At 42.9% G+C, this 22721-nt stretch overlaps 3 protein-coding genes across 10 annotated transcripts; 1 reads left to right on the top strand and 2 right to left on the bottom strand.

Moving 5' to 3' along the window:
• Nucleotides 1-7: 7 nt before the first annotated feature.
• LOC306714986 (eukaryotic translation initiation factor 5A-1-like) lies at nt 8-3888 on the bottom strand. 5 transcript variants are annotated; one of them, XM_079185194.1, is made up of 6 exons: nt 3740-3888; nt 1825-1997; nt 1464-1568; nt 909-1040; nt 726-798; nt 8-183 (listed from the first exon to the last, which is right to left on the bottom strand). In XM_079185194.1, the coding sequence occupies exons 2-5, from the start codon at nt 1990-1992 to the stop codon at nt 736-738; spliced, it is 468 nt and encodes a 155-aa protein (XP_079041320.1). In that variant the 5' UTR covers nt 1993-1997; nt 3740-3888; the 3' UTR covers nt 8-183; nt 726-735. The 5 variants fall into 5 exon arrangements, with proteins under 5 accessions (XP_079041320.1, XP_079041323.1, XP_079041324.1 ...); XM_079185197.1 differs by having other exon boundaries at nt 8-177; XM_079185198.1 differs by having other exon boundaries at nt 8-148.
• A 4442-nt stretch (nt 3889-8330) lies between these two features.
• On the top strand, nt 8331-12284 carry LOC306714416 (Y-box-binding protein 2-B-like). 4 transcript variants are annotated; one of them, XM_079184447.1, is made up of 10 exons: nt 8331-8452; nt 9408-9471; nt 9588-9621; nt 9707-9796; nt 9894-10136; nt 10338-10426; nt 10528-10924; nt 11091-11246; nt 11329-11395; nt 11671-12284. In XM_079184447.1, the coding sequence occupies exons 1-9, from the start codon at nt 8374-8376 to the stop codon at nt 11362-11364; spliced, it is 1188 nt and encodes a 395-aa protein (XP_079040573.1). In that variant the 5' UTR covers nt 8331-8373; the 3' UTR covers nt 11365-11395; nt 11671-12284. The 4 variants fall into 4 exon arrangements, with proteins under 4 accessions (XP_079040573.1, XP_079040572.1, XP_079040571.1 ...); XM_079184446.1 differs by having other exon boundaries at nt 11326-11395; XM_079184445.1 differs by having other exon boundaries at nt 9873-10136.
• A 156-nt stretch (nt 12285-12440) lies between these two features.
• LOC306715084 (solute carrier family 2, facilitated glucose transporter member 4-like) lies at nt 12441-22025 on the bottom strand. Its single transcript, XM_079185314.1, has 11 exons — nt 21785-22025; nt 20018-20113; nt 19119-19279; nt 17261-17385; nt 16575-16690; nt 16229-16391; nt 15607-15794; nt 15344-15448; nt 14486-14587; nt 14191-14394; nt 12441-14086 (listed from the first exon to the last, which is right to left on the bottom strand). The coding sequence occupies exons 1-11, from the start codon at nt 21815-21817 to the stop codon at nt 13823-13825; spliced, it is 1557 nt and encodes a 518-aa protein (XP_079041440.1). The 5' UTR covers nt 21818-22025; the 3' UTR covers nt 12441-13822.
• Between the last annotated feature and the right edge of the window lie 696 nt (nt 22026-22721).

The following is a 22721-nucleotide window of genomic DNA, read 5'->3' as shown; positions in this document are numbered from 1 at the left end:
CAACAGTTTGTGTCATCTTTATTTGTTTGGATTTGCTGTATGAACACAAACAACGGATACCAAACGGTAACAAGTTATACCATTGCTCGAGGTTCAGGAGCACCGAATTCTCCAAACAGCCCGGTGTGATCGTCCGCTCTGAGGTCCCCTGCAAAGGGGATTGTGAATGACTTGATCCTGGTTCTTGAAGCAAGGGTTTGAAGGAAAAATATATATATTTTAATGAGACCGTGTTTGAACTAGCCTCTGCAGAGGAAACATTGCACAACCGACCGTTTTAAACACATTATATTTGTGCGGACACAAACAAAGTTTGAAGGTGAGAAAGTGCATAAAACAAGTTTGACCCCAAACGATTGCAACAATGCTACGAGCTGTTTCTTTTAAAAGAAAACAACAGAATAGATCAGGCTGTAAAATGAAGTGCTTGCCGCATGGAAAAAAAATACAACATTGCATACAAATTACAATGTGAAATGTCAGCTTTCATTTATATTGGATTAAAAAAAAAATGAGACACATGCTCATAATAGATTCAACATGAGACAGTTAAGGGGCAGGCAAGTCCACAGTGGCACACTGCTCAGAAACAGTTACATCTCGTCAATTAGAAATCTTTCAGCTGATCACTAGTATGTCCAGTTTAAATAAATGCATTGTATATACACAACAGTCATAATGCAATAACATGGCTATTTCCAGGGCGGTGAGAGCTCTGTATTTACCTGCAGTAGCTTATATACCAAAGGGTTTGAAGCCAACTGCAGCTTCTTCACCCATTGCATTTAGAACAGAGACCTGAAAGAGCAAAAAGATGAGGATCTTTAAGATGTGGAAGTATTTTTTCATGCCTACTTGATCAAAGCTGTCAAAGTTGAATAGACGAAGAGGTAAAGGGTAGCACTGACCAGAATCGCCTCTCCGGCTTCGTACTTGCTCGCTATCTCTTTGCCCAGGTCTCCCTCGGGAATCTTCAGGTCCTCTCTCACCTCCCCGTGGTCCATGAGCAGAGACAGGTAGCCCCCGTGGATCCCAATCAGCTGTGAGAGGGCAAACAATAGGAAACAACAGAAAAGAGTAAGCGGCAAATCAGCATTTTATTTCTTGATATTGCATAAGTTTAGCAACGCTTTACAGGTGTTTTTCACAGCAGACATTTCACCGTGATATCTGAGACTGACTATTCACTCAAAGCATTCTTCTTAGGCGGACCATTACAAAAATCACTCATCAACTCACAATTTGTTACACACTAAGAGGAGGCAGCCCACGTTTTCTGCCGATCTTTTAGAAAGGTAACGTCACATAATCTGACTTTTTACAGGAACAAGAAAAAGACTCTCCTTGGTGTGTGTTAAAGGGAAGAAGTTGTTCTACTATGGAACAGAATCAGGTAATCCTGTTTTTTTTAATAATATACTAGATAACAAGCCACTGTCTCTTCAGTCCTCCAGCTGTCTCACCTGGTAATCCATTCTTTTGATGTTGGGGACGTCCATGTTGTGGGTGGAAGGACAGATATCTTCATACTTCTTCCCAGAGAAGATGTCGATACCAACCATGTGGACCTGCGCCAGCACAAAAAGGAGAAAAAAATCTGCCTTCTAACTGAAGTGTATCCCAAAACAAAACTTCCTTAAAAAATCCACTTAATAAAGAATCAGCATCCATAAAATATCCAATCTCCAATGTGTCAAAGCAAATGCTTTACATCCTTTATAATACTTGTAATACACGTTATTGTTCCTGTGCAGACTGAACGTGTCCATTAATATGAATGACTGTGATCTTGTGTTTAGTCCCAGCACTCCTACATTTGCTGACCTTAGAGTGGCCGTGCTTGCCCGTCTTGGAGGTGGTCATCTCGACGATCTTGCAGGGTCGGCCTTTCAGCACAACGAAGCCGTTTTGAAGCAGGGCAGAGCACTGTATAGGGTAGGTGGCGGAGGCCCCGGCATCGCCCGTCTGGAAGTCAATCTCTGCATCGTCCATGCCTGCTGTGGAGGCCGACACACCGGATGCAGGCGTTAATATACGTTCATGACTGATTCGGGAGAACGACAGCAGGCGCAGTCGGCCGATTAATGCAGTTATTTGATGTTATGTGAGTTTATCTGAATATGTTCTGTAGCCTGTAACCCTACATACCAGGTTGTAGGGTTGGGAATGAGGATATTAATTTGAATCTGTAGATGAAGTCAAATATATGTATGTTGTGTATCCTATGCCCTGGTGGGATAGAAAACAGTGAAAAGCAAAATATATTTACAAAAAAAAGAAAAAGATATATGAACATGTTTATCTACGAAATTCTTGTTTCCTCAAATGAAACAATTTGCCTCAAGAAAAACAAAAAAAAACTGCATAAAACCTGCTAAAACAGTAAATATCTGATTAAAGGAGAAGTAAACAAGACAAAAAATATGATTAACACTGATTGAACGGCCAAATAGATAACATTGTCTAACAATTGTAGTATTTTATTTTACTTTATACGCTGTTTACTAGGGCTGATATCAGTATTTACTCAGGTCAGAACCAACTTCATTGTGGTCCACGCACTGGATGTTTACTTGTATTGCCTCGTGAATATCTGCCTATCTCAGCAGAACTATGGACATGTGAGAGTTGGTGGGTCATACCAATTAAAACGTGGGGGTGCAGAGGAAGTGACACTATCATTCACGCTGAGAACTGGGCAGAGCTAAATAAGCAACAGAAACATGACACCTGTTATGTTCCTAAAATGAATTAAAACAAATTAAAAGTTACAATGGAGTTCAGTATTTAGCTGCAAGTTTAGTCATTGGTGTGTGTGTGTGTGTGTGTGTGTGTGTGTGTGTGTGTGTGTGTGTGTGTGTGTGTGTGTGTGTGTCAAACTATGTTTTATAAGATAACAAAACTTTTTTTAAAAACCACATAATTCAGAAGTTATGGGCTTTACTGCTGACTGAGGTCATGGTTGTTGACGGGCAACACCTGAATGGGGCCGCGCTAATGACCCATAGATCTCATTTCAAACGGGCGTCTCTGCGCGTGATAGATTTCACCACCTCTCGTGGTGTTGTAAACAGAACATAACACGGTAAATAAATAACACAGGAGCGTTATGCAGATTGAAGTCTCTTCTCTGGGCAGTGTGGTGTCCCCGGACGGTCCTGCGCGGTGTTGCAAAGCAAAAACAAGGCTCATGGCGGCTTTTGGTGCGTGCAGAGCGCGCCGCGGCCCGACGTCGGTTATACGGTATCCACGCGCACTGACCGCGCTCAGGCCGAGGCCCTTCTGATTACGAGATTGAAGTGCAACAGGCAAAAAAACGACAACCTTTAATGCACTTTAATGCCTGTCACGATATGAATGCAGACCTATGTTAACCACCCTGATTATGTAAAGCGCGCGCTGTGGCCGACAGCGCGCACACACGCCCCAACTATTGGATGCGTTGTTAAGATAACTCGTGGTTGATAAACTGCTCACTCAGGTTTGTCTGCGTTCGGGAAGAAATGCCCCAGGTGAGCGTCCCACCCCTTTAATTGCGCCCTTATGTGGGTCCTAATGGTGGCTGCTTAGCTGCCTGCAGTATTTGAACTGCTGTTTAACGGTGCGCGATCGGTATTCCTCCTCCTCCTCTTCGCTCCCCTCTGTCCGCGCTCGTCTAGCCGGGAGTCTGTCTCCTCCTCGGTGGCTCGTTTGCTCCCTTTTTTCTCCCCTAGCTCTTTCTTTTATATCTCTCTCTCACCCCCGTCTCGTCCGCTCTCCTCTCTTCTTCTTCTCTCCCCCTCCCCACTGGTTTGTAATCCAGGTCGCGGTTCACCTCGTGAGGAGGTACACGATCGTTACCGTGGACCCCCGGTTGAGTCTGCACCGTCTGCAGCCTGCACTCCACCTTCCCTGTCTCTCCCTCATCCAGCTCCTCCTCACCCACTGTCACGATGTAAAAATAATCGAGACACGCGACTTACTGTTGGGACTGCCAGAATAAAACCCCATCATTTGTCAAACACATTACAATGTTATTGTGTAGTCATGATAGCCTTCCACGTAATTATTATGAGAAAAAAACATAGTCCACTCAAACTCAAGGTCCACTTACTGACTTTTTCTAGTCCTGTCCTTTCAACCGCATCTCGTGGTTTTCATCAGAGGATGAGTTAGCACATATGACAGTACACTGTAACAAATTGCTGTAAAAATACAAGAAATTCTCAACAGCAATGTACTGTTCTTCGTAAATACAGTTGAATACAGTTAAATCCAGCAAAAGCTGAGGCCTTGGTAGAAAAAAAAAATTAACAGCAGCTACTGTACAATCTTGCAGTATACTACAGTATTTTTTCCTTTTTCAGTTGACTAAGCCCGCCCCTTACTCTTCAACAGCACATGGCATCAAGTATCTACTGCTTAGTTAGCACATAGTCAACCTAAAGAAAATGAACAGAAAGCTTTAGATATCATAGACCGGTGATTTTATTCAGGATGCAAGAATAATAATAAGAGGGAATTTGAGAAGACGATTTTCAACGGACTCTGACCGAAGCACCGAAGCAGACCGAGCACCACCTGCTGCTTCGGCTCGCCTACAAACACGCAGCGGACACCGTCCATCCTGCCCCTGTGGCTCACTGAACAAGGTAATTTAGATGTTATCAAAGTTAGCATGACCGTGTTCAGTCATTTTGTGTTTAATCTACATTGTATTGTACTGATTTTTTGCCGATAACGTGACTTGTTGCATGCTAACATGCTAACGAGCGGTGCTTGCAGGACAGCGACTGCTGCAGTAGCTCACGCGGTTCACTGTGCATACGTGGTGACCCGTGTGTTAGAAAAGAATGGCATGCGATCTACCGGCACTGCCGGTCGATCGCGATCGACGTATTGGGCACCCCTGCTCTTGATTGACAACATATCGTTATTTTTTTGTTGTACCGCGTTACCAGCGAGAGTTATTTCATTTTCATAGATACCTGATTGAATTTCTCAGCAATTGAATCAACAAGCTGAGTTAATATATATATATTTGATATGGTTTCAGAACATTAACTATAATTGTTGTCTGCATTAGTTGCTGGTGACGCTGGATGTTAAGCATTGAAGCCACGTCGTCTGTGAAGGCATCCAGCCAAGCTTCATCACGTTGCTGCTGCGGTTTTCTCCAGCTACGATGTGTTCAACTTGCAATACCAAGAGGAAGCTGCAAGGACACTGGAGTTTGTTCAAAGGTAAATCTTCTGCAGTCTTAAATATTGTTTGGATATTTTTCTGAAGGTTAATATGTTGCAACATGATTGAGCTTGTAGCCTTGATGTGAGAACGTGTAGAACAAAAATCAGACCTTGTATGTTCACATTTTTTGCTTATATGAAATATTCACACATATGTTAGATGAAAATAAGATTATTCTCTCATTGTTGGTAGACACAGAGGTCAGAATACTTGTAATTTGTATTTGTTTATTCCAATGGGGTTCAGTATTAAGTGTGAATACTCTTTACATACCACACCTAATATATATATATGCTTTCTCTGTTATTTAGGCGCTTCATTGGTCTCAACCTGGAAAGGGGGACAAAGGCCAACCAGGGGAAGGTGGTGTCCAGAAAGACAGGGAAGCTGGTCCAGAAGAAGGCAGGAGCTGTCAATCCCCATGTGGCCACCCTCATAAAAAACCTCCTGGACTTTGACTGTGGCTTTATGTAGTCCACAGCACATCTCCACATAGGAGGAAGGAGAGGTAGCCCACACTGCTGGTGTTCTTTTTTCCTTTTAAGGTAACAAGTTTCAAAATTGTGTTCTGTTCAGTTCTATCGAGTTGTCTCAAACGTGCAGTTCCAGATTTGTTCTTTTACTTGCTTTCTATTACACTAATGACCATAACTAAATAAAAAAGTGATACTGAAGGCGGGGTACATTTAGTAAACTATAAGAGTTGTATATAGATTGTTGAGAATCTGTTTAACATGATGCAGTGTTCTGGTCTGATTGTATTGTACAATAACGTAATTACTGACAATGTTTTTTGTTCTAATTTACTTTAATGAATACAATTTTATATGGTGCTTTTAATATTTGTATTTTGCAAAATGTGATCACTGTAAAATTGTCAGTTATTGAATGTGTTTGACACTGCATTGGCTTTAATAAAAGCTTTTTAATGTAAGGCCATCTCTTGTTTGAGTCGTTTCTGTGCTTGCAATTTTCAGGGGTTTTATTTTGAAATGTAACATTTTAAATCATTAGCTTCTAGCAGTGTCATACTGTAAATACATTCTACGGTAATGAACTGTTCATGCATTTTCTATACAGCACTGTACTGTCATACTTTTTACAGTATGAAACCGTTGTTGTACATTACAGTAGGTATGCTGTAGAATTACAGTTAGAAGCTGGAGCCTGTAGCTGCCAGCTCTTTACTGTAATTTAACGGGGAAATTTGTTACAGTGTAGGTGACATCTTATAAATTGCACAGTCCGTTTGTTACATTGCAGTCTGGAATACAGATGTTATATTGTATTTCAGAGTGTTTGATGCTATGTAACTGCAACACAATGTCTACAATGGTTTCTGGAACAGTCAGTGCTCAAACACTGGGTCGGGGCCGACTGGTGGACCTCGGAGCGACATCTAATGGGCCGTGGAAAAGCTTGTGAGGAAACATGACCCTGAATACATTCAAGTTGGATTAATAATGTCAGGCAGTGATGGGCGAGGGTAAACAGAATATTTATTTTGGTCATTACAGCTGACAGTGGCAAAGCATATAGTTGCAACTCACTTTATTCCTTTCCTCTTTTTGTCATGTTGTGTATTTTTCCCTCATTTATTTAAGTAGGTGGTCCTCAGAGTTTTTTTTAACAATCACAAGTGGGTTACAACAAGTTGATCACCCCTGATCTAGAATGTAGACCGTATGTATTTCAGAATAATATTCTGATATGAAATACTGCAATACGATGTCTGCAATGCATTCTGTAATGGAGATGTTATCCAGATGTTATGTTGTATTGTTGTCATTGTATTGTATTGTATTTTTGGCATCTTGTCAGTACTGTCTCGTGTACAAATGATGTGATGGGCAAGCTTTAAAATGATCTACCTTTATATCTTTTATATATATTCCTGTTAGTTTTTTTTTTTTTATCGCACATGCCTTTATATTAGTCATGATCAAGTGCAGAGTGTAATGTAACATGACATGTAGAATTTGTGTTATTATGCCAATAACTAAAATGTGAAAAATGCTTTATAGACATTATCACACACCCTTTCATTGAAGCTGCAGTTGCAACTTTTCTGGTCTTCTATTTGCTAACTTAAAGTGAAAACAGTGAAAGTACAAGGCAGATCAATGTGTGGAAAGGAGTTTTCATTCACTAAACAAAAGTTTCATAAACAGGATCCCAGTGTTTCTTCTTATAATTTACGCTGTATCTAAAACATGTTCTGAATCCACAGTATCAGTGCTGCCGTGCTCCTCCGCTGGCCGTATTCCCTCTGCTGATAATAATTATACTTCTAATTTGAGTCTTTTTCATGTCGAGAGACGCATGGCTTCTGAGCACAGCGAATGGTTTCATTGAACTTTGCAGTTATTAGTGCTGCTGGGTTAAATTTAGTCCTATGACCTATGAAGGCTGGAATTAAAGGCAAAGTTATCGTGACCCCAAAATGAAAAATTAGTCATTGCTTTTTTTAATCATAACTTAATTTAAGTGCACCAAACCCACAGCAAGCTTTTGCACCCAGAGCCTAATTATTTACAAGTCCAAATATTTCCTTTTCAGACAGCTCATCCAGCAATTTTAGGATGAACTATTTCTTCAGTGCAGAGCAACAACCAGAGCTGGACTCACTCGATTAGTATCATCTCTAATTACTCAGCGCTGTAACACATATAGATTACTTTGTAAATAGCAGGTACATCTCACAAACAATAGGTTAGCCCATCATACATAATACTATAATGAAAACTATTCTCATCCATCCTCATCATCCTCATCATAATCGCCATACTAAATGCACTTTTGCTCCATACGTTTAGATTTCACATTACAAAACATGTGATACGGTCATGAAATGCAAAACAATACTCACTTACATTTTTCATGTTATTACTTTCCAAATGTGTGAAAAGAGGCCAGAGTTCATTAGAGCGCGGAGACAGACAGTGACGGGTTTGTCTGTGCGCGCCTGGATTAATTACGTCATTGAGGAGGATTAGGTCTGCATCCAGAAGGAGGCAGTAATGCAACGCCAAGGATGCCAACTGCCGCGGAACCTCAACGAAGAAGAAGAGGAAGAAGAAGAAAAGTTTCGCGAAGAGCAAGAGGGAGGGGACTCCGGAGTGAAAGTGTAGTAATCCGAGAGCCAGCATGAGCGACGCCGAGGCGCAGAGCGCTCCAACATCGGCACCTGTGGAAGAGAAGCCACAGCCGGAGAGGAAAGTCATAGGTGGGTGTAGTTGAGTGAATATGCTGCAAACCTGTGCGTGCTAAGTGGTTTAAAGAATCTTTAAATATACACACTTTAGTTTGTATTCGTGTGCGTTTTAAGTGGAAGTGAGTGAGAAACTGATTTATAGGATATTGTTGCAGCGTAAAATTAATTAGCATTATTAAAAATACACTTTTTTTAGTTTTAAGTCTCAAGCCTGTGCTAACTACAGAAAGGTAGCCTAACACTTAAGGTAAATCCACAATTTGTTGGGAACAACACGTGTCTTCAGTTTTCAAACATAGGTTTTGTGGGAAGCTAACGATGTAAAACCTCTAATGTGAAACCAAATATTAACTTGAGGGCTTTTACCGGCAGAAAAAGAAAGTGTTTTAATTTAAAGTTTTCCCCAAAATGAATCACTGAAACATGTCTAGTTCTCCTTTACATTGCCGCACATTGGTTTATTGGAGCGGCTTTTTGTTTTTCTGCTCTAAGAAGGAAAGGGCGAAAAATGAATCAGCATTATTTGTATTTGAAGTGGCTGTTAACAGTGAACACCTGACCTAAATTTCCTCTTTATCAGCCGTGACGCGTTCCGACCCGGTTGTGCACGCGCGTTCACACAGGTGCAAATCATTTCGCTGAGGCGCTAACGTCCCAATTCAATTAAATTAGGGGACTTTCAAGTCCTCGTCCTGGTGAGGACGTTTTTGTTTCTATGACCAGATGAGAAACACGTAGCCGTGTTGTTAACCCCCCTCGTGACCTAGCACAGACCTGGTTTCAAAGTCTTATTGTTAATGATTGACACACGGAGCTCCCTGTTCTTGTTGAAAGCAGGGCTGCCATTGATGCAAGCAAGATAACATTAGCTTATAGTGTGTTCTTGGAATGGCTGTGTAACAGTGTCTCTCGTTAAATGTCACCGGGATACACATTTTAATCATGTGCTCCTGTTTTATTATTGTAGCCACCTTGGTTCAAGGCACAGTGAAGTGGTTCAATGTGCGTAATGGATATGGCTTCATAAACAGGTACTTTTCCTCAACATAACTCTGTGGCATTACTTGCACCACTGCGATTTATTTGCTTATTAAAAGTTGCAAAGCCCCATGAGCCATGTTTGCTAAACCGGTTTTATTTCTCCCAGAAATGACACCAAAGAGGACGTGTTCGTTCATCAGGTAAGTTAATGGGCATTTTTCTTGAATTGGTGTTTTTCATGGGTTGATGTGGAACCACCCTTAGACGTTAAATCTGTCTCCTCAGACTGCTATCAAGAAGAACAATCCTAGGAAGTTCCTCCGCAGTGTTGGCGACGGGGAGGTTGTAGAATTTGATGTGATAGAAGCTGCAAAGGTGAGAATCTGGGCAATCTATTTCATTGAACGGCGTTTAGGGCTTTTTCTTTGTTCTTTTACATGTCCCATTCCAGCCCCTCTCTGGTGTCCCACAGGGCTCAGAAGCTGCCAATGTAACCGGCCCGGGCGGTGTTCCAGTGAAAGGCAGCCGCTACGCTCCCAACAAACGCCGCTTTCGTCGGCGATTTTTCCCGCGCAGCCCGAGGCCCGGTGAGGAGGGCAAGCCAGCTGATGGCCAGTCCTCCGCTGCCGAGGGAGAGGGATCAGGAGAGAACGGTGGCGTGAAACCTCAGCAACGCCGTCGGAGGCCCCGAAGACCACGGCAGGAGGCACAAGATGTAAGCTGAAGGGGAAACGACAACCTCTTAGGGCTTTTTTTTTTTTTTTTTTTAAAGAGTGTAAAGCAGGGTTTGTATTAAAGAAAGTAAAGTTGCAACACAGTTCAGAACAACTCTCATAATTTGGGATATTTAGAAATTGGCAAATTCAAGCTGTTCTGCGTCAGACTAGTTTGAATTTTTGTCGGCTTGATCCATCAGGGCGAGGCTGGAGAGCAAAAGAACGGAGTGGCAGAGGGCGACCAAACGCAGCGACAGCCGCAGCAAAGGTTCTGGCGCCTGTACCGCAGGTGACGTTGCAACGCTGCCGATATTTTGTGTTCATTTCTTTGCTTCTGTATTACAGACCTGCAAGGCTGACTCAATATGTCCTCTGTCCTGGGATTCACAGACCGTTCCGTCCTCGCCCACCTCCTGATCAGGCCGGGGTCGGCCAGCAGCAGGCCGCTCCAGAAGGCCCGCAGGCCGCTCCAGAAGGCCCGCAGGCCGCTCCAGAAGGCCCGCAGGCCGCTCCAGAAGCCCGGCAGCAGGCTGCGGACGGCCCGCGGGCCGCTCCAGAAGCCCGGCAGCAGGCTGCGGACGGCCCGCGGGCCGCTCCAGAAGCCCGGCAGCAGGCTGCGGACGGCCCGCAGGCCGCTCCAGAAGAGACCCAGGAGCAAGGCGAGGTGAAGCAGACGGAGGCCTCTGAGGGGCCCCAGACCAACGGCGAAGCAGCTGAGGGCCAGAAACAACAACGGCGCCAGTCGAGACGGCGCAGGCAAAGGAACTCTGAGTCCTCTACCTCGAAAGTGAGTGCGATTGTTGTTCCTAAAACTGCATCAAGTGACGGATGAGCTACTGAAGTTATTTCACGAATGCAGAATATCTATCAAAATATTCTGTGTTTTAGGATTATTTTCCTGACTGTTGTTTCCTGCACGCTTAACACAATTGTATTACTTGCACACATTGCAGAACGATACAGAGAAGTCTGCATCAGAGTCCGGTACCCCCCCTCAGACCTCCAAACCAGATGACCTTAAATCCATATCAAAATCGCCAAAGGGATCCCCCAAAACCTCCCCCAAATCCTCTCCCAAAACCTCTCCTAAAACACCAAAATCACCTGAGGTAAGTAGCCCAAAACTGCCCCTTTTCACCGACGTTCGCTGTGTGGACACAACTATTTAAACGGTCTCCTTCCCTCCAGCAGGCAGCTGACACAACAGTCCCAGCACCAACAGAGTGACGCCAGTGAGAGGACAGTCTCGTGACCCTTGGTAAGAGGTGGGTCATGCAGGGTGGGAGACGTGAGGGTGTTGGGTTGCACTTCATGTGACACATTGGCTCACATCTTTAACAGGCTGTGGAGGGATGAGGAGATTTTTACGAGGAGTTTTTAAGGACTTGTGTGCTTAGGTTTGTACTTTGTTGTCCTTGTTTAATGCAGGGAGCAAATTCCAGTGAAAGCTTGAACTCTATGAACCTGGATTTAATGCATCCGTTTCTGTACCGTCTTTTGCGTTTTTGTTTATTTGTCTTTTTGTTTTCGTAGGTCCTAGGGTTGGAGGACTGGACCTATTTCATAACGCATGCACTGCTCTCCCCTCCCTGCACTTCCCCCATCCTCCAACCCACCCGGTCTCGCTGTCGTCCCTCAGGCCTCCTCACGTCCCATCTTGTCCCGTCTAGACATGGGACAATTGGAGAGGGGCGAGGAAGGGAAGAAGGGGGTACAGGTGGGTGGTGGGTGCATATTTAGAAATTGAAAGTACATCTTGAAAAAGACAAAAGGGAAAGAATGGACGATCTGCTTGGTAGCCCAGTTATTCCAACCCCCCTTTAAAAACAATTTTTCTTTAATTGCCTAGATGGGACACGTCAAGTAATTTATAGAGGAACCAGCCTTGATTTTTATTTAACTTTTTAAAATTTGGTTGAAGAGGGGAAAACCAAGCAGGTGTGAGGTTGGTGGTGCATTATGGGAGTCAGTTTAGTTCTTTTACCACCTCAATCGATTCTTGAAACGTACTACTCCCTTCATCTCCTCGGTTGAGGAAAGTTTGATGAAAAGAAACTTTATTTTTGTGTTTTACTTATTTGTGTGTGCTTTTCTTTGGAGGGGATTATGTGCAATGTCAGTAGTAGAAATGCTAATTAATAAATCATGTTCGCAAATCCCGGTATACAGTCCTCATTTCTTCATGACCGAGGTGCAGATTAGAAGATGCTGCTTTTGACAGCATTTGTTTTTAAAGTTGGATTATTTAATATTGAACACAATTTCAAATACTAGGTATAAATTACTGGAGGCCTTCTCGGGTGTTTTCAGTAACATTATTATTATTATTATTATTATACATTACTTGCATCCTTGTAGTCACTACATGACCACAGCATCATAATTCACACATTACAGATCCTCAGAAGGTAGTGATACACACCATTAAAGAATAGACAGCAAACTGCACACAGGACAGAAGAAAAACACAAACATATGATGCTTGTGGGATTTAAAAAAAGCAGCAGCTAGTCTTTACAGGCATCCCTATTAATTGCAAATCTTGCTCTAGTGTATCAGGCTTCTGTTTACACCTACTGGAGTGCAAGAAGAATTGAAACTTGTAGACCCTCATACCGTAATATTAACAACCAAATAACACACTATATATGTACACATGAAGTACTAAAATAGTCTTTTAAAAGTAGCATTTCTGCAGGTTGTGCAATAAGTTTGTCATGATCAGAAATCTACGTTGTGATGGCACTTTGCCTTACGCTGGGAACTAGCTACGTGATTGAAAGCCCGGTTTGGCAATGAAGACTTTGAACTCTCACACACACTGAAGAGAGGCCGGGTGAAGTATTGGGACACCAAGATCAGCTGGCACGTTATTGTTGGGGCGGGGTATCATTTGAAATGTTTCGACACTCATCCAATAGCTGAGTTTTGATGCCAAAATTTTACTTTTTTTAAAAAAATACTTAAATTCTCCATTTTAATCAAATCTGTACGATCACAGACCAGCTTTTGGTACTTGATAATTGACCGTTATGGAAACATTTCAGTAGCTACCAAAAAAGTATGTTGAATCTTAATTCAAACAGCTGTATGTATATATTCATGTGTGTATATATATTTGCATAACTTTGAGACCATGATCTTGTAGTTTGAGCTAAATGGTAAAAATCTGAATGCTATCAGTTAAATGTGTTTCTGTCGGTTGGATTTACACATCTAGTGTGTTCCCAGCTTTAGTACAAAATATGAAAGTATACTTGGCTCTATGGCTGTACATGCTATTGTTGGGGGTTTACATCCAATCTCTGAAACCTTTGGACGTCTTTGTAGATAAAGTGCAGGTATTCTAAAGTCTCTCCACCTCCGTCTGTCAATATTGCCACCGTGGAATAAAATCCTACCACGTGGGCAGTCAATGCCTCAACAGTCCAGACACTTTCTTCTGATCATCTTATTCCTTGAAACTACAGTAGTCAACTCTTAATCCATAGGTTTTCAGCCTCTGTCGAGGCGTAATTCCTAACGTCATATTGCAGTGGTACCAGCAAAGGACAATTCCAAAACACCCAAATTGTCACACGATAAACACTGCTTTGGCACCACAATCTATATGAATTCAACAGTTGACCACAGTATACAATACAATATGTCAGAAAGTAAAAGTTTATATTCGGGCCTACACAGTTTATTCCAAGCTGTACTCGGTCCCATCTCTCTTCAGGCAGGTACTTTCCTCCCCCAAGTAGTCCAGCTCGGTGCTGGGCTTGTCCAGGTCCATGTCCATGTCCATGCCTATATCCATCATTCCTCCGACAGAGTCCTGATGGAAGTTCGCTGCGATCTGGTCGAAGGTTTTGCCCCGCGTCTCTGGCACCCGGAAGAATGTAAAGATGAGGAAGAAGAGGAGGAGTACTGCGAAGATCAGGAAGACGTATGGCCCACACAGGTCCTGGGGAAGGATGGGGATAAATCCAGATTAAAAGATAGAAGGAGAAGTCCATTGACGTTTACATAGGACAGCCACAACAACTATTCAAGGTAAGAAATACTCACAGCGACGTATTGGAAGCACATGCCGACGATGAAGTTGGCGGTCCAGTTGGAGAAGCCGGCCACAGCCATGGCAGCCGGCCTTGGACCCTGAGAGAATAGCTCGGCCACAAAGAACCAGGGGATGGGACCCGGACCGATCTCAAAGAAGGCCACGAAGCCAAAGATGGACAGCATGCTGATGTAGGTCATCCACGGAATACTGTCCTATCAGGTGGGAGGAAAAAAACGGTTCAGAGGTTTGTGGAGAAAACACACATGACGGTACGGGATGCTTGCACGTTCGGGGGGGACTGACCAACAAAGCGAGAGCCGTGGTCATGATGACGGCACAGATGCACATCCCACCAAGTCCCAGCATGTGGAGCGTCCGTCGACCCATCCTCTCTATCAGGAAGAGCTGTTAATAATGAGAAAACAGAGGTTGTTATCCCCAGTCTGCTCACATATTCTACTTTAGTTGATAAAGTTAGCCATTCACCGAGATTAAACTGAAATATGATTCGTTGTCACAACGAGAGTTAGATTCTTCAGTCAAGCTTGCAGCTCTGTGAGGTTGAATAGTGGCGCTTCTAGCCAAATGCTGACATCGGCATGCCAACAATGACATTTAGCAAGTGTACCGTTTACCATGTTAGCATGCTGACATTTGCAAAGTAGCACCACTAAAGCTAGGGCTGATAAGAACGTCTTTAGTTTGGTCTTAGACAGTATTGGACAAATTAAAACTTTGAGCTGATGATGGTGCTAGATGAAATGTTGGGGGGTCACCACAGTTGTTACACTTGAGGAGGACATGGATGTTTATACTAAATTAAAGCTCTTGAGATATTTATTTGTGTGGATCAAAGTGGTGAACCGTGCTGCTAGAGTAGCTACATAACCTCTTTTACTGACATTGAAACATCTTGACCCGCTAAACCAAATATTTGGATCTAGAACCTATTTGGATGCAGGAATGTTAGGGAGGCGGGCACAAGAAAACCCTGCCGTGTTATCTTATTTGCTCTATGATAACAATTTTACACATTAATCGAGACACACTTTGGTACATAACAGGGCTGCAATCTTTATCGTACTAATTTCACAAAAGATTGAACATTCAGAATGAGATCGTTTATCAAGGAAGGAGGAGAGATAACGGTATGTTACTGACCGAGACCACGGTGAAGGCACAGTTCACCACGCCTGCTCCTATGGTGGCGTAGATTGGACTCTGGACTCCTGCCTTCATGAAGATACTGGTGGAGTAGTAGAAAATCTGAACAGAAGGGTGTACAGATTAGGATTATGTCAAGATTATACTGCACTGATTCATTTTTCCTTTTGGGACTTTATGCCAGGTGCACTTATGTCACTGATACAACTAACTGTGGTTTTTTACAATTCTTTTTAATAAAGAACCCCCCTCTGACTCACTGCGTTGATCCCGGACAGCTGCTGGGAGAGCTGCAGCAGGATGGAGATGATGATGGGCTGGCGATAGAGCGGAGAGCGAAAGAGCTCCAGGATGGAAACCTTCCTCTCCATGTCCATCTTCCTCTTCTCCTCCTTCATCTCCGCCAGCATGCTGCTCACGTCCTGCCTGCCCGTCAACCTCCTCAGGCCTGCACACAGAGAGGTGCGTATGTTCAATTAGAAACATTAGAAATTTTAGAAACCAACAAACGCACACCGTAAATTGGTCTAAATTCACTTTGGCTTCTCAGCCTTCTCTCACTAAATTTTGATTAGCAACAAAAATCCAGAAAATGCCAATAAAACGTCTTCTTGTCCAGCAAGATCCAACTATTTTAGCCACATCAACAGAAACAAGCAAGTCGGGAGTAAAATATAAATTTAATTCTAAAGTGAATAATAAATAAATATGTTGAACATGCCAAATGAAATTCTAGAGATATATTGATAATACTATAGTACCAGAAAATAAAATCATGACGAAAGTGACTGCGCCCTTTTTTATTAAGGAATAGAGCTTATTCCAGTATAAAACCGAGACCTTAAAGATGTCCTAAAACCAGTGTGGAGCCCTCCAGCTCACCTCTCTTGGCTTGGTGCTCCTGGCAGCGGACGATGTAGAGGAAGCGGGGGCTCTCGGGGCAGAAAGGCAGAAGTGCCATCTGAAATACAGCCGGCACGATGGCTAAACCCATCAGAATTGGCCACAAGTCCTCAACGCCCAGTAACGACTCCAGACCGAGGACCTGCGTAGGAGGAGGGATCAAGTGTGAGGGCATAAGATTTAAAATAGACACTATAAGAACTTCAAGGAAAGGCTATTACAAAATATTCATAAAAACACGGAACTCAGAGAAACACTTGCAGCAGGAGTTTCGACAGAGAGGTTTTATCGGTTTTAACAGCAACATCCTAACACGCCGTCATACCTGTGCTATGAGGATGCCAATGACTATAGCCAGTTGGTGCAGCGTGCCCAGTGCACCTCGCAGACTTGTAGGAGCTATCTCACCCACATACATCGGTGTCAGGCCTGATGCCAACCCTGCAGAGAGGAAAAGTGGTCAGAAGCTTTCATCAAGTGCATGGACAGATTATGAGACAATGGGCCCCTAGGCACGGACATGTAAAGGGCCCCCAGCTAGAGCCACCGATTCAAAGAGACATCTTTCTGGTCGTTTAGCATTTCGTCATTGACATTTTGCGTGTCTTTTTGGTCATTTTGCATCACGTTAAAGTTGTTTTGCGTCTCTTTTTGGTCATTTCGCATCTTTTTAAAGTTGTTTTGCATCTTCTTGGGTCATTTTGCATCTCTTTAAAGTAGTTTTGCGTCTCTTTTTAGTCATTTTCCATCTCTTTAAAGTAGTTTTGCATCTGTTTTTGGTCATTTTGCATCTCTCTGTAGTCACTTTGTGTACCTTTCTGGACATTTTGCTTCTCTTTGTAGACGTTTGGATCTGTATTTGGTCATTTTGCATCTATTTTAGTCTGTGACTCTTTCTGGATGTTTTGCGTCTCTTTGTAGTCGTATGAATGTGAATGTCCTGCTCTAAAATAGATATGTAATTAAAACAATGACAAAGGAGAGAATAGAATAGAACAGTGGACTGCTCACCGCAGTAGGCACCAATGATAAAGCGTCCGAGGATCATCATTTCGTAGGAGCGGCAGATCTTGGAGAACCCCATGAGACTTCCACCAATGAAGGCAAACATGTTGTTTATGAGCATGGCTTTCCTCCTGGAAAAAAAACACACAGACCAGTGTCTTTGTATTAATTCAGCAGACTTTACATCTTAATTTGACATCAAATATTCTTAGCAAGGGTGCTACATTTGGGACAAAAGTCTTAATTTATCACCCAAAAGACTAGCATGAACTCAAACACAGTGTATCAAATTGTACTGCCAAAAAAGCTGTGACTGAAACACACACTAGAGTATTTAAATAATGAACATTATACGGTAGATTTATAGTCTGTGTGCTGTTTAAAATACAGATTCAGTATGATAGTAGCCCATGAAGTAGACAGACCTTAAAGCCTCCAGAGGGCAGTGTCATACAAAAACGTTTTGCTTCATTTTCATAAGCCTTCATTTCGCTGCTTAACCCATGGCTGAAATTAGGAGTTATTCTTAAATATCCTTAAAAACCCCGACACATGTACCATCCTCACCCTTGCAGTTTGGCATTATTACCTTTTATTGAAAGTTATTTGAAACCATGATCATTACAAGTAATACCCCAGCAAAATGACAATTACCACTAAAGATACTAAACGACCAACATCAAGATATTTTAAAGATTCCCTAAAGATATATATATATATATATATAGGTGTATATATAGGTGTATATATAGGTAGATATATGTAGATATAGGTTTATTGTGGTCTGCTCGTGTCTGTTGGCGACTGTGGCTAAGTGGAGAGCAGGGATGTCCTTCAATCAGAGGATTCAAGGGTTCGATCCCCAGCTCCGGCCCGTCGATGTGTCCTTGAGCAAGACACTTAACCCCCAAAATTGCTCCCGTAGCTGTGCCTACGTGTATGAATGTGATAGAATCTGAATTGTAAGTCGCTTTGGATCAAAGCGTCTGCTAAATGACTGTAATGTAACGTTAGTTTCCTCCCCCAGTCTGTCTCACCGACCAAACAATAAGGTCTCCTGTTAAAAGTGAACTTCTATTTGTGCACTAGAGACTTAGGTTACATCTGAAATAGTTTGACCTCAGAGGTCACAGCAGCTCCCGGCGTCTTCACCAGCCTCGCCATTACTGCTTTATTTAGGAAGCCCCTGTCCTGAGAGCACCCAAACTGAAAGTTACTCCCCTCCCGACCCCTCCTGGCCCAGTGCTGCCAGCTCTGTTGAAGATCCCCTTTTAATGACTGGAAGCTGGGGACTGCAGTTCATTTGGCATCCCAGCTCAGGTTACAGAGGGAAGGAAGTTAGTGACTAGAAACTGGACGGTGGGATCCATTTTGGATCCATGCAGAGGTGGACAGATGTATCATGACTCACACAGTTGGTCACTGAAATATTTTACAATGTACCTGATTGTCTGAGTGTAAGAAAGCATGGACTCAGGAAGAATTGAGTTGCTTGGTTAAAACCTTACAGTATGTGTACTGCATTATATACTGTATTTTGTATTAAGAATATTTAGGTGTGATACCCAGCATACGCCTTTCTCTTTGCATTGTTCTTACTCTGTTTTTGCACAAGTGAATGAAATAGTGATGTGCATTCAAACTCTATAGTGCCTGAGTATTGGTCCGTCATAGTGGGCAGCAGAGAAAAGTGTGCCACCACTGACATAGCTGCAAATAGGCACCTGAATCTAAAATTGTATGTAGTAAATCAGATGTAGAGGGGAGCATATACAATGTTTTCAACAGTACACAGACTAAATAACTGCCAATTCCAGTAGAAATACCTAAAATAGAGTGTGGGGCATCCTGTGCGTTTCCCTACCTGCCCAGCCACTCGGAGACGAAGCCCACACAGGAGGAGGACATCATGCCACCAATTGAGAAGATGGCCACGGACAGGGACCAGAGGGAGGTGAGGGTCCCCGCGGGGATGGGCTCTCCATACCGGTGCACCCATGTCGCGTTGTACTCCGCCTCAATGATCTAGACCGGGCACAGAAGAAGGCATGAGACATGTTGAACAACAGATTAACCCGAGAGTGAAACCGGAACAGAGGAAGAAACATAGCAAATAAGGCTCAAGTTTAAGTGTTAAGCTTGTGTTTTATCATCTCTTTGATAGCCCAACTGGAATTTGAAGTCAGCCATTGTAAATCCAACTCCTCAGATTCACACGAGGGCCGAGTATCAAGCCTCAATACCTTTATTGGTGCCATCCGAAATGTGTCAGTGGCACAGAGTCTTTAAAGTTGTCATGTACAGATAGAAAAAGCTGTCTCATGTCACACGCGCACATAAACACACAGCAGCTTCTATTCTGGTTTAATGTGTCACTAATGCCAAACTACAGCGTGACTACATGTGGCGGTAAACTAATCCATTGCAGCGTTTCCATAAGCACAACTAAGATGCTCAACAAACCTTCCCTTTGCTCTCCTGTCTGCCCTCTTAAATATTGAGTGTTGATCTGACTCCCTTGCATTTATGTCATTTGCATCACATGCAAGGACTTGTTTCCCTCCTCCAAGTTTATTTTCTAAACACCATCGGCACCGGTTGAGGCCGGTGTTGTGGCATCAAACACACCGCATTGTAAAATGAAGGGAAATATAGAGAAACAACTCTGTTGACGTCTGGTTTAATGTCACTCTGTTTGCCTCCCGCATTGTACGTCACACTTCTTTTAACACACCCCTGGTGATCGGTGCTTTGTTTTTGTACCTTCTGAGGTGCATTGATGACTCCGATATTGTATCCAAACTCTAGAGATCCCAGGACAGCAGTGAAGACTGAGAGAACAAAGGTTCCAGTCAATGTCTGGAGTACAAAAACACACAAAGAAACACATAGAGAGAGGTCAACAAAAACAGTGAGTGTAAAGATAACAATGGCAAATATAAGAGAGCTTCAGCACTGTGGCAGTACTCCCTCCAACTATATATAGCAGTGATCCTGATGAGAGCAAATCGCTTCAGCACTTCAACTTCCCTGCAGTTCCCCATCAGGCTACAGGCACCTGTCTCCACGGTGACAGACGAGACAACCCCTTGGGGAGATGAGGTCGCCTCTTCCAGTAAAGTGTGTTTAAGTCATTTAATTAACTGTCAGATTAGTTACCGAGCAGCTTCATTGTAAAGACATAACTATACAACAGAAACATGTTATATTCTCATATGAAGTCTTTTAAGACCTGCTGGTGAAAAACACACACACCCATCATGGCTTCCTGTAAAGTGGACATTTTGGTGACGTGGGGCCTCCTGACAACAACAATATGATGTGTGACTTTAAACTACAATTTAGGCAAAAGCGGTCTTCCTATTGTACTGTATTGTATTTGATTTTATGGATAATTCAGCAAAGATTTGATTTTGTATATAGTTTATTAGCGTGCATCTGTAACTTGACCTTGCTGTGCTGAGTCTCTAGATAAGTTCTGTTTAGTATTCACAAACCAAAACAAAAGGTTGTGCGTGTGTGTGTGTGTGTGCACGTGCCCTTGCAACAGAAGAGGTGAAACATCAGAAGCAGCCAGGCAAGCTCTATTACACTTCATGCATGTTATTTAAAATTGCCTCACACGTAGTTGAATGCTCAGTAATTCATTTACTTTTCACTAATCAGGAATGAATCTGATTCCTGAGAACTCACATGGTGTGTTTGCTTTTTTTTGCTTAGTTTGAGTTTCCACGCTTCCAGGATTTATTTTACATTGAAGCCAAAACGTCTGAGCTATAACAGAGGTTCCCACATCGCTGGAAGATCAACCTGTCACAGACGGCGTGTTCACTGATGCCTGTTTATTGGCGATGAAGCAGCTTCATTCTTTTTGTCTACATCGCATCACAGACTACAGTCCATTTTCTCTTGTTTTCAAGAACGTGTAGAGATTAAACTGTCCAGAATGACAGGCTTGACACTTAAAACTGATTCATACCGCCACTTGACCTAGATATCAGGGAGCACACAGCACAGCTATTGTTTATGAGGGTGTTGAAAAGGAACCAGTCAAACAAGGTGGCCTATAACAAACTGACCTGTAAACTCAGATATTAGGCTGGTCAAGGTCACTGCTCAGGACTAAATAAGGGCCAAACTCATTCAGATCAGGGCTGATGTTGATTTTTTACATACAGCATTTATAGTTTCTTATTTTTGCAAGGGACAATGTTAATTGTTATAATTATTGTCAATTGTACATTATTTTAGACTCAATGTCATTTTCTCTGACCAATAAACGAGTTTGTTCTATTTTTTTTTTATTATACTAGGCAACCTGCAATAAGGCAGAGAAAAGCGTTTATTTGCGCTTCCACTTTTCTTTGCATGACGGAGACAAACCCGTGCGTAAAATCTCTCCAAATAAAAATACGCACCGAACAGTTCAATGCGTACAGCTTTTCCTTGCCTTTTGCGAGTAAGCAGCGAGCCCTGCCACGTTTAAATGGTGTTGCAAAATTGTGAAAAGCTCTCAAGAAACATGAATACCTCCCCTCCGAGTTGCTGAAACCCAGCCGGCATGACTTTGGCAGCTCCAGTAACGGTTGATGACAGATGCGTCTGGTGCCAAATGGAGACACGTGAAACTCCCTCAAAAGGACAACAAGCCCCGATTTAAACCTTGAGCACTTTAACAACAACAAAAACGGAACGGAAACGTAAAATCCTGAAGAGGAGCCCCAAAGTGATCAGTCTGGCGCGTCCTGTGCTGCAGGGTGTACTCTCTTCTATGAACTTTGTGTTGTGTCCGTCCCGCTAGAATAGAGTAACAGCCGCGCACCCACGTGCACGCCTCTCCTCGTATCGAGAGGGTTGGGGGGGGTGAGGCAGACCAGAGAGGCCCAGTGGGCTGATCTTACGGTCCTCTAACAGAGGTCGAGACGCAAGTATAGGAAGCTCTTATGACCTTAACGACGATTGGCTGCAGGGAGTGACAGAACACTGGGGTACTCTTACGGACGAGGAGGTCTGTTTTTTATTACAGCAAGAGATGAAGAATAGGAGAGAGCTGTGATTACATTTTAAGATTCCTGTTTAAATCAACACTCATATATCTCTGGAGCTCATGAGCCGGAGGTTTGCTGAGGGCCAAATTAGGTATCAGGGCCCCCTGTTTATATTCCCGGTTACAGAATGTTGTCTGGCCTTTTCAAAGAATTATAAACTCTCTAGTGTGAAAAAAATAAATAGAGAACCTCACATACAATAATGTGGTGCATCTTACTTTGTTCACGAGGCGCAACATTTGTAATATTATGTTGAATGACCAACAAATGTGTTGAGCATCATCTACAGACGGTAAAATAATGCACTGTACAGGTGTTGGACCTTAGAGGAACCCAAGTCAGAGTCCAACATGCCACCGGCTATGACTCAACATTCCTCCTGGGCAGCAGAGAGGGGCTCGTCTTTGACGCCCAGGCTG

This window comes from Pholis gunnellus, assembly GCF_910591455.1.
Source record: "Pholis gunnellus genome assembly, chromosome: 23".
Lineage (NCBI taxonomy): Eukaryota > Metazoa > Chordata > Actinopteri > Perciformes > Pholidae > Pholis > Pholis gunnellus.
The sequence above is the reverse complement of the archived record's forward strand: the minus strand, read 5'-3'. Positions and strand labels throughout refer to the sequence as shown.

Bases quoted from the DNA above. Each gene is read 5' to 3' on its own strand.
- LOC306714986 (XM_079185194.1), bottom strand. From the start codon at position 1,992: ATGGACGATGCAGAGATTGACTTCCAGACGGGCGATGCCGGGGCCTCC. The intron at 1,569-1,824 runs GTCAGCAAATGT...GTGCTGGCGCAG, and splicing joins GCAAGCACGGCCACTCTAAG to GTCCACATGGTTGGTATCGA. The intron at 1,041-1,463 runs GTGAGACAGCTG...GCCCTCTCACAG, and splicing joins TCAAAAGAATGGATTACCAG to CTGATTGGGATCCACGGGGG.
- LOC306715084 (XM_079185314.1), bottom strand. From the start codon at position 21,817: ATGCCGGCTGGGTTTCAGCAACTCGGAGGGGAG. The intron at 15,795-16,228 runs GTGAGCTGGAGG...CTCTGTGTGCAG, and splicing joins GGAGCACCAAGCCAAGAGAG to GCCTGAGGAGGTTGACGGGC. The intron at 15,449-15,606 runs GTGAGTCAGAGG...CCTTCTGTTCAG, and splicing joins AGCTGTCCGGGATCAACGCA to ATTTTCTACTACTCCACCAG.
- LOC306714416 (XM_079184444.1), top strand. From the start codon at position 8,374: ATGAGCGACGCCGAGGCGCAGAGCGCTCCAACATCGGCACCTGTGGAA. The intron at 9,622-9,706 runs GTAAGTTAATGG...CTGTCTCCTCAG, and splicing joins AGGACGTGTTCGTTCATCAG to ACTGCTATCAAGAAGAACAA. The intron at 11,247-11,325 runs GTAAGTAGCCCA...CCTTCCCTCCAG, and splicing joins AAACACCAAAATCACCTGAG to CAGGCAGCTGACACAACAGT.